The following is a 17,300-nucleotide window of genomic DNA, read 5'->3' on the forward strand; positions in this document are numbered from 1 at the left end:
TGTGACATTCATTAAATATGTTTTATTTAATGAATGAAACATTTATTTAATGAATGACACTTTTAATTAATTAATCTATCCATCCATCCTTCAGCAAGGAAGTCTAGAATTCCCTCTTCCCCACTTCGTCCAGCATCTCTGAGAGAATCCTCAGATGTTCCCAGGCCAGCTGAGAAACGTAGTCTCTCCAGCGTGTCCTGGGTTGTCCCTGGGGCCTCCTTCCAGTGGGACATGCCAAGAACACCTCCCGAGGGAGGCATTCGGGTTGCATTCTAACCAGATGTCCGAGCCACCTCAACTAGCTCCTCTCAATGCGGAGGAGCAGCGGCTCGATGCCGAGTTATTTCTGGATGACCGAGCTTCTGACCCTATCTTTAAGGGAGAGCCTGGAAACCCTGTGGAGAAAACTCATTTTGGCTGGTTGTGTCCAGGATCTTGTTCTTTCAGTCACGTCCCACAGCTCGTGACCATAGGTGAGGGCAGAAACGTACTGTAGATTGACCGGTAAGAGAAACAGAAAGTTTCTCCTTTCGGCTCAGCTCTCTCTTCACCACGACAGACCTGTACAGCGTCAGCATCAGAGAGGAGGCTGCAGCCATCCGCCTGTCAATCTCCCGTTCCATCTTGGCCCCACTCGTGAACAAGACCCCAAGATACTTCAAATACTTCCGCATCAGAGCGGAGGCTGCAGCAATCAGCCTGTCAATCTCTCGTTCCATCTTGACATCACTCGTGAACAAGACCCCAAGATAATTAACCTCCTCCACTTGGAGCAGGACCTCATCCGCGACCCAGAGGGGGCACTCCACACTTTTCCGACTGAAGACCATGGTCTCAGATTTGGAGGTGCTGGTCTTCATTCCAGCCGCTTCACACTTGTCTGCAAACCACGCACCACATCATCCGTAAATAGCCGAGATGCAATGCTGAGGTTTCCCAAACCGGACCCCCTCAACACTTTGGGTGCGCCGAGAAATTCTGTTCTTAAAAGTAATGAACAGAATTGGTGACAAAGGGCAGCCTTGACGGAGTCCAACCCTAACTGGAAACGGATTCGACTTACTGACGGATATGCGGACCAAACTCTGATATTGATCATACAGAGACCGAACAGCCCGTACCATTCAGTGCCCCATACTCCCTAAGCACCCCCCACGGTGCTCCCCGAGGGACATGGCTGAACGCCTTCACCAAGTCCACAAAGCACATGTAGACTGGTTGGGTGAACTCCCATGGACCCACAAGGATCCTGCAGAGTGTGTGGAGCTGGTCTACTGTTCCACAGCCAGGACGAAAACACATTGCTCCTCCTGAATCTGAGATTCAACTTTACAACGGATTCTTCTCTCCAGAACCCCTGAATAGACCTTACGGGAGAGGCTGAGGAGTGTGATCCCTCTGTAGTTGGAACACATGCTCCGGTCCCTTTCTTAAAAAGGTGGACCACAAGTGCACAATTGCACAACGTTATATTTCAACATTGTGTTTGTTATGGACAATCCGTAACCAGCACAGAAGTCCAATAATAAAGTACCACTCGATTCCAGATCCTCCCAATCATGCCCATCCAGGTCTCACTGTCATTACCCCTGTGAGCACTCGGACAAGGGAGTCCCCGAAGGGAGCACTCTCCACTATGCCCTCCAAGGACTCCAAAAAGGGTGGGTACTCTGAATTGCTGTTTGGTGCATAAGCACAAACCACAGTCAGGACCCGTCCCCCCACCCGAAAGCGGAGGGAGGCTACCCTCTGTTCCACTAGGGTAAACCCTAATGTACAGGCGCTGAGCTGGGGGGCAATAAGAATGCCCACACCTGCTCTGCGCCTCTCACTGCAGGAAACTCCAGAGTGGAAGAGAGTCCAACCCCTCTCGAGAGGACTGGCACCTGAGCCCATGCTGTGTGTGGAGGCGAGTCCAACTATATCTAGTCAGAGCTTCTCGGCCTTGCACACCAGCTCAAACTCTTTCCCTGCCAGAGAGGTGACATTCCATGTCCGAAGACCTAGCTTCTGCAGCCGGGGATCGGACTGCCAAGGTCCCCGCCTTGGCTGTCTGATCACTGGGACACGCAAACCCCTCTACCACATTAAGGTGATCGCCCACAGAGGGTTTATTAACCAATCACGTGTTAGAATCCGCCCATCAAACTTTGACGAGCGAGGTTGACAGATAAACGAAATGCATGAAACGCCGCAACAGTGTGTCATTAACTAAATAAATGTTTCATTCATTAATTAAAAGCTTTAATAATTAAGTAAATGTTTCATTCATTAGTTCATAAAGTGTGTGATGGTTGCTGTGTACATTCACCCGTTGGCATGGAACCATAAAGAGATAAAATAAGGAGTCCATCCACTGTTTTGTCCTGTACGTCATAGCGGTAGTCTATAGACTCAGCTTTGTCAAACAGCAAATCACAGGTTCGTTCAATCTCCAACTGACCTATTAAATGTAGATTAATTATTACAGTTTGATGTCAACAAGGTTCAGATTAATCGTCAAGTGATGACTATGTCTGACCTGTTAAAAAGACCAGAATATCGCCAGCCTTCTCACTGGTGTGAACTTGCAGAGCGAGAGACACAACCTGGGGGGGGAGAGAGAGAGAGAGAGAGAGAGAGAGAGAGAGAGAGAGAGAGAGAGAGAGAGATAGAGAGAGAGAGAGCGAGAGAGAGCGAGAGAGAGCGAGAGAGAGCGAGAGAGAGAGAGAGAGAGAGAGAGAGGGTGGGTGGGTGGGTAGGTAGGTAGAGAACTTTTATTATCATTATACCTGCACAAGTAAAAGGATTAAGGTCTTTATCAGTAATGCTGAGCTTTAAAAAGATTTTGAGTGACACTGGCAGAAAGGTATTGCTGGGGCTTCTTTATCCTTAAATCTTGCCGTCTAACTGTGTCACAAAAAGGTTCAGCTCAAAGGTTCATGTGCTTGAAAAAGCCAGTACCTCAACTCTGTTGAGGCTGCATAGCCATGAATATATAATGAATAATAATGGATGAATAGGCGGACTTCTAAAAACTTAACAACCAACAGTGGCCAGGGGAATCAATTTCAGATTACGATGCAAATGCACACCCGAAAATGATGAAGTATGGAGGCGGACTTAGGAGAAAAAGTCAAGCTATCACTTTTAAATTGAAATTCAATTTGTAATGACGTGCGAACAATAAAGCTTACAAAAACCTGGTGCGTCTTGGTGAAAAAAAGAAGAAGAAAAAAGACATCGGGCTTGGCAGAATTGTGTGCGCTGCTCATATGTTCTCATGAATGGCAATGCAGTGGCTAATAGTAGTTATTTTCAATGAATATTTGAAGTGAATGAATAGAGTTGAATTGGGCAGTAGCAAAGAGGTCCACATACTGTACAATTTTGGGGCAAATTCATCCCCAGATATTTTACATTATGAGTTTATGAGTGATATATTTACACTAGTTTTGAATAGAAATTGTGTCTGGTTACTTCTCATGTGACTTCAACTCACAAGGAACAACTACTAGAATTTATTCTGTGTACACACCCTCTAATGGCTAATAATGTTTACCTTTATTTTGTCTAAAAATGACTTACATTTGTGGGCAAATGATACAGATTTCCAAAGAAAGAAAACCAACACACGCTCAAGTTCCCTCTTCCCTAATGTTGGCACTCATACTGAAGCCCAGAGGTTAGTGACTCGGGTTGCCAAATTAGATAAATCTCTTGATTATCCTTTTAGCGATTCGATGAGTTTACATGAAGCCCAAAATATACGCTGGAAAAAAAATGCTTATTTTGAGCTTTTTCATATATGGGAACGTGTATTTTTTGTTGGTGTTTTATATTATGGAGGCAGGGGCACTGACTAAATGTATTAATGTATTGTAAATGTATTACAAACAGGAAAGCCAAAACGCATTTTTCTTGTCTGTTCATTATTTGAGCAAACACACGAACAACTTCACGAGACAGCAAGGCTTCACCCATCATCGATTAGGCTTCATACATCATCAATTACATAATTTTCATAAATTAATTACGCTCCATGCTTCAGAAATTTCATCCTAGATTACTTGACACGCTTTGATGCCTATGCACACTTTGACCCACCACTTAAGAAAGATGCAGCTGAACCTCCATAATCAAATGCCATAAAAATAGTACAATGAAAGACTCAAGCAATCTTGCATAACTTTAGTGGCTAAAAAGTTGAACAAAACTACTGATGGTTGTTTCTAGTTTTGCTAAGGCTACATAAGAGGGACAAAATTCAACCATTTTGTTGCATTTAATGTTCAGCTTTGTACCTCTTTCACATAACCCGTGCTCTGTAGGTCTTTAGGTCCCACAGACATCCCGAACGTGCAGGTGACAGGAAAAGTTCTTCCAGGGATAGTAAATACGGGACAGTCACCGAGGAAGGCTGAAAGTTTGTCTATTTCCATGGTGGCAGACATCACTACCACTTTTAGTGGGAAAGCTCGGCCCTTCAGAGCTGTCGGATTTGAAAAGACTTTCTTCAGTAAGCCCAGGAGGATATCCTGCAATAAAAAGACACAATGTAAGTGTGCGCTTTATTTGAAAATTCAAAATTATTGATAAGGCCAAGTTGATTAGGATATGAAGAAGTGAGTTATATACATATATACATATGTATACAATGGTGCCCCAACATAGGAAATTAATGTGTTCCGAAGTTGGGATCGTAAGGCGAAATCATTGTATGGAGGACAATAGCTCCTATGGTAATTAGATAATGTGTATAAAAGCCCAGGTTAAAAACATCAAAATTGTGTATACATATTAAAAACTAAAAACAATACAGTACAATAAGTGCTATTTATATATAATATACATATACAGTATATAACACGAATACATTATTATATATGTACAGTATGTCCGCTCACTTCTCCGCAGTCTTCAGCCAGAGCTGTGTCATTCCTCATTCTGTGTATCAAGATACAGAGGCTCTACTGTCACAGTTTCATGACAGCTGCCATACTGCCATATACAAAAGGCTGAGTCATATCCCTGGCTAAATGAAATAACCCGTGCAGCCAGACTGGAGTTTCGAAGAATCTAGCTACAGTGGAAGAAGGATAAACTGCAATTGTCCTCTCAAATGCTCAGGGACTCCTGACGCCATTACCAAGCCACTGTGAAAGAGGCAAAGAGAAAGCACTTCTGAATTCACCACAGACTGGTATTGAGGTCTCTCCTGCTGTGAATTTTCTCCAGTACTTCATCGATAAAGTCACTTCCACAAGAGCACTTATTTCATCTCCTGCTTCTGACCCATCTTGTCTTGGAGTTATTAATAGCTATCTGTCCTCTGGTGTGGTCCCTGTTAATTTTAAACATTCAGTTGTCAAGCCTCTGTTAAAAGAACCTGGGTTGGATCTTACGGCGTAGTTTTGTGTCCCAATTGCAAAAAATCTGGGAGTAAAAGTGGATGCTAATCTTAAATTTGGCGACCAAATTAAAGCTGTGGTGCAGTCAAGCTTTTTTCAGTTGAGGCAGCTAGCAAAAATTGAACAAGTCCTGCAGAGAAAACAATTTGAAACAGTAATTCATGCCTTTGTGACCACTAGATTAGATTACTGCAATGAACTTTATTTGGGGGTTAGTGGGTCCTTCATTAGTCGCCTGCAACTGGTTCAAAATGCTGCTGCACGGCTTTTAACTGGCGCAAGTAAATACAGTACGAGCATATTTCACCGAATTTAGCTTCACTCCACTCTGCACTACGGGTGGAGCAGTTCCCCTAGCCGTTCTCTCAGGTTAGCTGACCAGCTGCTCCTGAGGGTGCCTAAAACTAGGCTTAAGCTCAGAGGTGATCCAACATTCGCCGTCACAGCTCCAAAACTGGAATGACCTGCCGCTGCATGTTAGACAGACCTCCTCTTTATTTGTTTTTAAAACTCTTCTTAAAACCCACCTTTTCTCTGTGCTTTCAACACCTTGCAGAGTATTGTTTATGCTAGTTCAGACAATCACGTTCAAGAAAGTCTGGTTACCACAGGGTAACCAGTTTGATTTAGTATCCCTGGAGTGTCTTACACACCTGGTTAATGCAGCAAAGCCGACGTCCTGCATGCTCGACCCGCTTCCAGGTAAATTGGTCAAAGACTTATTCCCGGTCTTAGGGTCATCTGTCTTGAATATTATCAATCTGTCACTCTCCTCTGGCATTGTACCTGAAGCTTTTAAGACGGCCGTCATTCAACCATTACTTAGGAAATCTCACCTAGATCCTGAAAATCTCTTTAACTATGGGCCAGTGTCACACCTTCCGTTTATTGCCAAAGTTCTTGAGAAAGTTGTAGCACAGCAGCTTAGCGATTGTATGATAACAACAATAGATTTGAGCTCTTGAACGGCGTTTTTTTCACCTAGCTAAAATTCTCCCTATTCTTTCTCTTAGTAATGCAAAAACATTAATTCATGCATTTGTTACGTTGCGCCTAGACTAGAATGCAGCAGCGAGACTATTGACAAAGACGAGAAAGTTCGATCATATTACTCCAATTCTAGCTGACGTGCATTGGCTTCCAATACACGTGAGATGTGATTTTAAGGTGCTGTTAATCACTTATAAAATTTTACATGGTTTAGCTCCTTCCTATCTCGTCGACTTAGTTTCACCATATGTTCCGTCCCGACAAATATATATATATATATATATATATATATATATATGTATTATATATATATATATATATATATGTATTATATATATATATATATATATATATATGTATTATATATATATATATATATATATATATATGTATTATATATATATATATATATATATATATATATATATATATATATATATATATATATATATATATGTATTATATATATATATATATATATATATATATATATATATATATATATATATATATATATATATATATATATATATATATGTTTATTCCATTGAATCGGCAACAAAACAAAAATATAGCTAGATTTTTATTGTTATGTACTTTGTTGAGCCTGTCGAAGGAATATCACAGATTTTTTTTTTCCTGACATAATGGCCGTGGCCTACACAGCAATGCACTTTATGATGTAATTTGACCCAGACGATCTCATCTTGTCGCGCTTTCACACACTGAATGAAAGTCCATGCCTACAGACATCAACACACACATTTACCATTTACCATTACACATTTACCACACATTTACATTTACCATTCCATCCATCAACGGGATTTGAGTGACCGGTTTGTTTAATTTGTCTCAATCTACCATCATTATATGTCAACAATTTGTGATCTACCATAGATATTTCATCCATTATCAGAATCTGCAAAACGCTATAATTAGCACGCAATGAATTCAACTTTTCCTCACCCAGTGGTGTGTAAGGTAAACGGCAGTCTTTGCTAATACCAAAAGTGTGGTGAATAGTTGATGCATGGAAATTGTATGCAGCAATTCCTATAGGAGCAGTTATTAAAATACTAATGCTGTCAGGATGGTGATAGTTGACAACAACCTTGTTGCTTCATATTGAATTGCTTTAATTAGGTGACTTTTTCCCTTTTCCCTCTCACCACCTGTAATAAATATGTGTATTGCATCAGGATTTTTGCCTGCTCCCTTTTCTAAGCACCACTGTCGAACTTTATATAAAACTGATAGTTGTGTCTGATTGAGGGATCTAATTAACACCAAGTCATCAATTCTGCTCATGTTTGTTCTCTTTTTTACATGCAAACCGCTCACATCAATAGCAAACTCCAAATACATCTTTATTGCTGCTCCAATTACTCACAACACACTACCTCACAACATTCTAAAACTACTGTACTTTGAAATGCTACTTATAATATCCTCCTTGCTCATTTTATCCCACCCCACTAAGCTGTTCATATCAACTTGCTTTGTTTTGACAGTATGCATGCAACGATACACCATTTGATAGCTGCAGACTGTACTAACGCAGCATAACTGTCAATTCACGTGTCATGAAACACTTGGTCCACTTGACACGTCAACTTCGCGCGGTGCAACAAATACTAGCCTTCAAAGAGCAGCAGCTAGCAGAAGTGCAGGCAAAACCGGAAATATCAGACATAGGCAAATCATTTTTCTATGATTATAAGACATTATACAAACACCAACATATACAACTCACACACAATACTTCTCACTCTAATGTTTCTTCTCAACCACTGTTTTCCATTCACATCACCAAAAAAACATCTCCTCATAACCACATCAACATCTCCTGATTAAAATTTTTTAAAATTACATTCCTAACAGATGCATCGACCCAGAGGAAGAAGCACACGAAAATCAACTTGATTACATCGACGGCCAAGCACACAAAATTCACCTTGATAGCCTCTCACTCCCGGCCCGTTTGACCTAGAGCTACAAAAATTTGTAGCCTTATGTAGAACCTCGAGCCCTACAAAAAAGTCAACGCGAGCCATGTGCTTAGATGTACAGAAAGAGAGTTATGAATTTTTGAATGTGCACTTTTGGCCCGTTTTTGCTCATTTACAGGTCCCGAACTGCTCCTTTTTTCTCCCAAACGCTTGACCCGATCGACTTCAAATTTGCTGTGATGTTTTATCTGACTGTGAAGCACAATTGTTCAAATTTTTGTGACGATCCGCCAACAAATATGTTGGGGGCGGGGCTTTATATTATGCCTTTGATGATTACTTTGCCACATGTGAAACAAACCTTTATAACTCAGCTTTACAAGCTTGGAAAAATCTGAAACTTCACAGACACATGGAAACTCAAGCCCTTAACACAAGTGTTTAAAAAATCTTCAATTACTTATAAGGCCATCTAGTGGCAAACAAAAATGTCAGCCTGATGTCTGGCCAAAACGAACAAAGTTGCTGTGTTTGGTCCCAGATAGTCCTATCTTTTCTAAACTTCATATATTTAATGAGTTTCCAATGCGGAATACACCTATCAACGTATTTTTTGTTATAGTGCGAGCGCCACCTAGTGGCAGCCAAAAATATAGCATTTTTTAAACGTTTTTATGTGTTTAGCTGAGCCCTTTGAAGTAATATCGCTGACATTAAGTCTGAAAATTCTCTAGACAGCCCTGCTGATCTCAACCAAATTTTACGAAGTTTCGATAATGGGCGTGGCCTCTACGACCATTTCCATTCCGAAGCTTTATCTGTCCAGTAAAAGTTGCTGTAATTTGACCCAGATGATCTGATCTTCTCACAATTTCTCACATTGGATGAAAATATTCTTCTGAACATATCGACAAAAATATATTCCAGTTTAAAGCTAGCGCCACCTAGTGGCTGCAAAAAATGTCATTAGTCGAAAGATTACAGTCAATCCTGTTTGGTTTGACCTACAGCTATGAAACTTTGTAGGCAAATGAAGGACTGTAAGACCTAATAAAAAGTCAACATAAGTGATGTGCTGGGATGTACAGAAAAATTGTTATGAATTTTTTTAATGTGCAGTTTTGTCTCATTCTTAGACATTAGCTGGTCTCAAACTAGTGCCTTTTTCTCTTAAACGATTCGCCCCATTACCTTCAACTTTGGCATGAATCATTATCCAACTGAGGGGCACACACAGTCCAAATATCGTGAAGATCTCTTGACATAAAAGATGGGGGCGGAGCTTCAAATTATGTTTAATACTTCCTTTGCCAAGAGTGACAAAAATCTTAATAACTCAGCTATGGCAGCTTCAAACCATCTGAAACTTTCCTGGGCCTTTAAAAGTCATGCAATAATACAGCTATGTGATAAACTTTCAAATCATTTACAGCGCCACCCAGTGGCGGACAAAAATCTCATTTTTTATACTTTTATGTACTGTGAAATGCCTGTTTGACTAAATGAACTAAAAAATGGTCAGAAAAGCTATGACACATTGGAACATTAAGGTTCTCAACTTTTATGACTTTTCATTAAAGGGCGTGGCCTCTATGCAAACTCAAAGTCTGATGTCTCCCCAAAACGGTAAAAGTTGCTGTAATTGGACCTAGATGATCTGATGTTTGCAAAACTTCATATATGGGATGGGAGTCCAATGTGAAACACACCTACAAGCCTATTTTTTATCATAGTACGAGCGCCACCTAGTGGCAGCAAAAAATATAGCAAATCCTTAATGTTTTAATGTACTCTGCTGAGCCCCTTGAAGTGATATCCCTTAAATGTTTTCTGAAAAGCCAGTGGCCATGCCTTATGCCCTCCACAAATCAGTACGATGTTTCGACGGTGGGTGTGGCCTATATGGCATTATAAGTCACAAAATTGGAACAATAAAAGCTGCAGTAACTCCACCCACATTGTCGCACCTTGTCTAAATTTTACATATTTGGTAAGAGTCCTGCACTAAAGTCATCTACAACTACTTTTTCATCGTTCATAGTCCTTGTTCATACCCCGACCTGTTCATACCCCAACAAGCACAGGTCTGCGAGGGCCCTTTATAGCTGCTTGCAGCTCTAGTTATTATTATCATTTACTGTGCAGCGCTTTTCCATTTTTGAGGGCCTAAACATGCACGAAAAGTCACCAAAATTTGCACATTTGTCGGGCCCGGTGAAAAATTTGATATTTTTGTGTTTCCCAAAACAATGCAAAAAAAATGGCTCTGCAGCGCCACCTAAGGTCGAAAAAGTGCACCTGGTCCTGGCCCGTTTGACCTAGAGCTACGAAAATTTTTAGGCATATGTAGGACCTAGGGAACTACAAAAAAGTCAGCGTGAGCCATGTGCTCGGATGTACAGAAAAAGAGTTATGAATTTTTGAATGTGCATTTTTGGCTCATTTTTGCACGTTTGCAGGTCCCAAACTGCTCCTTGTTTCTCCTAAACGCTTTACGCAATCACCTTCAAATTTGCTGTGGTCTATAATTAGACATAGGGCCACAACTGGGCAAAATTTGGTGCAGATCCGCTGAAATATATGATAGGGGCGTGGCTTCAAATTATGTGTTCAATTTTTCCTTCGCCAAGAGTGACATAAACCTTAATAACTTTGATGTACTATCTTATAAAAATCTAAAACTTCATAGATAGATGGAAACTTATGTCTTTAACACCTTTGAAAAAAGTTTTTAAATAACTACTAGCGCCGCCTAGTGGTTGATTAAAATGTCATTTTTTACACATTCATGTATTGTGCTCAGTCTGTTTGAGTAAAGCAAGTGAAAATTGGTCAGAATATCATTAAGACATGGAATATTAAGATTTTAAAATTTTATGACTTTTCGATAATGGGCGTGGTCTGCACGCCACTTCAAAGTCAGATGACTCGCCAAAACGAAAAAAGTGGCTGTAATTGGCCCCAAAATGGCCTTATGAGTGGAAAATAGCCTCTCACTCCCGGCCCACTTGACCTAAAGCTACAAAAATTTGTAGCCTTATGTAGGACCTCGAGCCCTACAAAAAAGTCAGCGCGAGCCATATGCTCAGATGTACAGAAAGAGAGTTATGAATTTTTGAATGTGCACTTTTGGCCCGTTTTTGCTCATTTGCAGGTCCCGAACTGCTCCTTTTTTCTCCCAAACGCTTGACCCGATCGACTTCAAATTTGCTGTGATGTTTTATCTGACTGTGAGGCACAATTGTTCAAATTTTTGTGACGATCCGCCAACAAATATGTTGGGGGCGGGGCTTTATATTATGCCTTTGATGATTACTTTGCCACATGTGAAACAAACCTTTATAACTCAGCTTTACAAGCTTGGAAAAATCTGAAACTTCACAGACACATGAAGACTCAAGCCCTTAACAGATGTGTTTAATAATTTCTTCAATTGCTTGTAAGGCCACCTCGTGGCCAACAAAAATATCAGTCTGATGTCTCACCAAAACGAACAAAGTTGCTGTATTTGGACCCAGATGGTCTTATCATTTTTAAACTTTACATATTTGATGGGATCCTAATGCGGAATACACCTATCAACGTATTTTTTGTCCTAGTGCGAGCGCCACCTAGTGGCAGGCAAAAATATAGCATTTTTTAAACGTTTTTTTGTGTTTAGCTGAGTCCTTTGAAGTAATATCGCTGAAATTAAGTCTGACAAGCCTCTAGACAGCCCTGCTGACCTCCACCAAATTTTACAAAGTTTTGATAATGGGCGTGGCCTATACGTCCATTTTCATTCAGAAGTTTTATCGGACCAGTAAAAGCTGCTGTAGTTTGACCCAGATGATCTGATCTTCTCACAATTTCACACATTGGATAAAAATCCATTCCTGAAGACATCAACAAATTTATATTCCAGTTTAAAGCTGGCGCCACCTTGTGGCTGCAAAAAATGTCATTAGTCGAAAGATTACAGTCAATCCTGTTTGGTTTGACCTACAGCTATGAAACTTTTTAGGCAAATGAAGGACTGTAAGACCTACAAAAAAGTCAATAGAAGTGACGTGCTAGAATGTACAGAAAAATTGTTCTGAATTTTTTTTAATGTGCAATTTTACCACATTCTTAGACATTAGCTGGTCTAAAACTAGTGCCCTTTTCTCTTAAACGGTTCACCCGATTAACTTCTACTTGGGCACAAACTATAAGCAGATATAGCGGCACAAATATGCCAAAAATTGTGAAGATCCCATAACTTGTAATATGTGGGCCGAGCTTCAAATTATTTTGAATATTTCCTTCGCCAAGAGTGACACAAACCTTAATAACGCAGCTGTTTCAGCTTCAAACCATGTGAAACTCTGCAGGGACTTTAAAAGTCATGCAATAATACAGCTATGTGATAAACTTCAAAATCATTTACAGCGCCACCTAGTGGCCGACAAATATCTCCCTCTGTAATTGACCCTAGATAATCTGATACTTGCAAAACTTCGTATATGGGATGGGTGTCCAATGTGAAACACAGCTTCAAGCCTATTATTTATCATAGTACGAGCGCCACCTAGTGGCAGCAAAAAATATAGCAATTCCTTAACATTTTTATGTACTCTGCTGAGCTTCTTTAAGTGATATCCCTTAAATAATGTCTGAAAAGCCACTGGCCACGCCTAATGCCTTCCACCAAATGGTACGATGTTTCGACAATGGGCGTGGCCGATACGACAGTGTAAAGTCACACAACTGTAACGATAAAAGCTGCAGTAACTCAACCCACATAATCCCACCTTCTCTAATTTTTAGTCCTGCACTGAAGTGATCTACAACTAATTTTTCATCGTTCATACGCTTTGTTCATACCCCGACCTGTTCATACCCCAACGTGCACAGGTCGGCGAGGGCCCTTTATAGCTGCTTGCAGCTCTAGTTCATTTTTGTTTTTTTCCATCAATCTGCTCCGGACAGGCTTTTGTATTATGATTTTGTCATATTATGAATTGTGCTTTAAATATAAATTATTCCAAGCTCTTCAGAAACACCACATTAAATGTTAAAATAGTGTTGCGTGCATGATGTGACTGGAGAGAGAGGTTTGGTTGAGTGAGTGAGCAAGACAGCGCGAGTGTCAACAGGAAAGAGATCGGTAGATTGCTGTGTTGTTTTTAAATGTAATAAAAGTGACAGCTAATCTGGACCCTGCCTTGCCGCTGCCGATTTTGTTGGCTCCAATTGAAGCCAATGTGTGAGGGCCGCCTACCCTGGAAGGCAATTGACGTGGAAGAGGGATGGATAACAAAAGATTAACTTTTGCTAAACTTCTGGTAGCGGAGGAGGGCAAACAGCAGTAAAGGAAATTGCTCCTGTTCAAGTCGGCAGTAAGCTATCTTATGTGTTCCTGAAAAGTGCAATAATATTCAAGCAGTCATATTAATTAGTAATAGAATATCATAGTGTGTTTAATTCAAATTGGAATTTTGAGATTTCAAGTTTTGTATTATTTTGTATTCTTTTATACACTAAGTAATATATGAAGGGGGGAAAAAAACGCACAGAAGCGACCATATCTCAACATTTTATTGTATTTGATAAATTACAATACCGTTCTCCTTGGTTTTTGTCCTATTTTTTTCACCACAGCGAGGGACGTCACTGATCGGTTTCGTTTACGGTTGAAGAGTACTGTCACCAGTATTCTGTGCTGACACGTGTGACAAAATGCTACCTCTGTACTTCGGCCAGATCCATGCCATGTGTGAGAGTATTCTCAACTGCTGCTCGAAATAAAGAAGGTGGACATGCTTTTCTTAAATAAAGAATGTTTATGTGTGCTCAGAGATGTCAATAATGAGTAGCTTCTGAAAAAGAATGAATGGAATTTTTCTATATTAATAAGGTCATTCAGACATTTTAATATATGTGCCATAGATGTATTTATTTATTTATTTTACCAAACATTGCCCAATATATCACAATATGCCTTTGATATATCACAATACACTTATAAGACCCAAAACCCAGCCCAACCTATATCTAAAGGTAGCGTTGGGCGATAATATCGATAATTTGCGATATAAAGTGACGTAAAACGCATATTGCATTATGACGTTCAGTTTCCAATGTATCTCGTATCGGATTTGAAGCACCTTATTTTCGAATTATTTTTTAATCAATTCTCTCCACTATGGCTTTTGTATCGTGATTTTTTTGTCAAATTATGAATTGTGTTTTACATATAATGCATTCCAAACAAATTAAATGTTACACTACCTTTTGAGTGAGGTGATGTTCGAAACAGCAGGAAAATTTTAACGATACAAAGATAGCTTTTTTTTTTTGGTTTCGTTTTTGCGATTGTAGTCATATCTTGGGTTTCCGCACAGCGCACATAACACGTCCTATAGATGTCGTCCAATCGCCCAGTCACGCAAAGAGCATTGACGGCAATTTAAATGCGTCGCTTGACCACATGGTTAATCTGAACCAAGCATTATTTATTTTCCCAAACCTCGAAGAGCCGCAACATAAGAATGAAATAGCCAAAAGTAGCTTCGGAGCCAAAGGTTGCTGACCCCCTGCCTATACTAAACCTTGGTCTTATCCAGTTGCAATTGAAGGAAGGCACTTTTGCTTCAAACTAAACCACTAACTTGTCATTCTCCATCGGCTGAATCCTGGCATTATACAATGTTGATTTGACAACAATTCTTCACGACAGGTTTCAATCAGTACGCTTGTGGCTGTGAGTGATACAGCTGTGAGGGGAGGTACATGTGGGTGAGGTGTGAGTGGATTTGGAAATGACAGAGAGACAACGCAGGCTGAGCCTGGCTTTTTAACTCTTGTATTTTTTTGGTGAGTTTTTTGGACTTTGCACCTTATTTGTGTCTCATCAAAGCATAAAGCATTGTAAAAAAAAAAAAAAACAGAACTGTACTGAAATTTCCTATGGAATGACAAAAGAGGCAAGAAGGCAAAAATGCAAAAGGGCACTAAGATCTAGTCTCTGTTTCAGATTGGCACTCAGAAAATGATACCCTGGAATGTGATATAAATCAATTTTTTGTCCCATTGACGCCCATTATAAATAACCATTTTCCATATATTTGAAGCATTCAAATTTTTTGTATAGCCCTAAATAACCGAAGTCTCAAAGGGCTTCACAGATGAAAAGAGGTCATGTGTAGACTTCTTTTGAAAAAAGAAGTCATACAGAGAGATTTTTTTCAGTGTAAGGTACACAACAGCATCCCCTGTCAAAGCTCCCAGAAACGGAAGGAAAAACTCAAAAACCCCAATTAGGGGAAAATCAGAAACCTCCAGAAGGGACCACAGGTGGGAGGAGCCCCCTTCCAGGCCCACAGGTTGAAGTGGGTGCTGAATGGACCTAATACAGACAAATAGATACACATAAAAAATATAGATTGCAGAAAACATATTGTGCTATATAGTGCAGTGATGTCTTGACAGCAAGCAAAGCCATTGGGCAGGAACCATCCCACATTCCACCCAAGTGGACCGCAGATGGTCGATAAGCAAAAGGAGGCGGTCAAGTCAACCCTCAAGTCAACCCTCACCATTTAGCTAGCCCCCTCTCCGAGCCGGAAGATGGGGGTAGGAAAAAGGAAAAAAGAAGAAAGCTGCAGACGGGCTCAATTAACTAAATGCTTTTGAATATAAATGTGTTTTTAGTCAGGATTTAAAGGTTTCTACTGAGGTGGCTGCGCAAATTTCCATAGGTACGGCATTTCATAGTACTGGCGCGGGATGGAAAATGCCTTTATCCCGTGGACTTGTTTTTAGCCCGTGGGGGTCGACAGCAAATCGGCATTTTGTGACCGAAGTTGTCGGGACGGTACATATGGTGATACTAAGTCGACGAGATAGGAAGGAGCTAAACCGTGTAAAATTTTATAAGTAACTAACAGCACCTTAAAATCACATCTCACGTGTATTGGAAGCCAATGCAGGTCAGCTAGAACCAGAGTAATATGATCGAACTTTCTCGTCCTTGTCAATAGTAGACTGTAGGCTTTTGATGCAGGACATGGGAAGTCCAGAAAACAAAACGTGACAATAGTCTAGGCGCGACGTAAGAAATGCATGAATTAATGTTTCTGCATCGCTAGGAGAAAGAATAGGGCGAATTTTAGCTATATTGCGAAGGTAAAATAACGCCGTTCTTGTCATGTTATTAATATGTGTTCGAAAGGAGAGAGTTGAGTCAAATATCACGCCGAGATTTTTTGCAGAACTACTTTGGGAAATAGTACAGTTTTCCAGGTTCAACGTGGTAATCTTAATCAAGTGCTGATGATGAGCAGGGCCAATAATTAACATCTCTGTTTTACTAGGGTTAAGAAGCAGAAAATTGGAAGACATCCATTGTTTAATCTTGGCGAGGCAGGCCTCCAGTTTACTGCACTTGCACGGATCTGTTATTTCTAAAGGCATATACAGTTGGGTATCATCAGCATGGCAATGAAAACTAATACCTTGTTTACGTATAATATCGCCAAGAGGAATCATGTAGATGTTGAACAGTAAGGGACCAAGTACTGACCCCTGCGGGACACCACACGAGACGGAGAAAGATTCAGAGATCGCATTGCCATAAGAGACACTATGCGTCCTTCCCAGGATGTAAGATCTGAACCAAGAAAGTGCTGATCCCGAGATACCAACATGATTTAAGACGTTCTTTAAGAATATGATGATCAATAGTGTCAAATGCGGCACTAAGGTCAAGCAATAATAATATTGATGAGGTGTTGGAATCCATGGCTAAGAGAAGATCATTCGTCACTTTTACAAGGGCTGCCTCAGTTCAGTGGTTGGCCCTAAAACCTGACTGAAAGAGTTCAAATCTATTGTTATCGATCATAAAATCGCTAAGCTGTTGTGCTCCAACTTTTTCAAGAATTTTGGCAATAAACGGAAGGTGTGACACTGGCCTATAGTTAAAGAGATTTTCAGGATCTCTGTG

General features: G+C 40.3%; 1 protein-coding gene across 2 annotated transcripts in view; it reads right to left on the minus strand.

Moving 5' to 3' along the window:
* The window catches only part of dhx40 (DEAH (Asp-Glu-Ala-His) box polypeptide 40), a 29,560-nt gene that overhangs the window by 10,800 nt on the left and 1,460 nt on the right, over positions 1–17,300 (minus strand). Inside the window, exons 3-6 of one of the 2 annotated variants that reach the window (XM_088427188.1) lie at positions 15,632–15,701; positions 4,284–4,517; positions 2,522–2,588; positions 2,312–2,443 (exon numbers count right to left, since the gene is read on the minus strand). In XM_088427188.1, the coding sequence (XP_088283314.1) occupies positions 2,312–2,443; positions 2,522–2,588; positions 4,284–4,517; positions 15,632–15,701 (503 nt within the window). The remainder of the gene's footprint in view (positions 1–2,311; positions 2,444–2,521; positions 2,589–4,283; positions 4,518–15,631; positions 15,702–17,300) is intronic. The other variant, XM_088427187.1, reaches the window with a different exon arrangement.

This window comes from Hippichthys cyanospilos, chromosome 11, assembly GCF_059441005.1.
Source record: "Hippichthys cyanospilos isolate Australia breed blue-spotted pipefish chromosome 11, RoL_Hcya_1.0, whole genome shotgun sequence".
Lineage (NCBI taxonomy): Eukaryota > Metazoa > Chordata > Actinopteri > Syngnathiformes > Syngnathidae > Hippichthys > Hippichthys cyanospilos.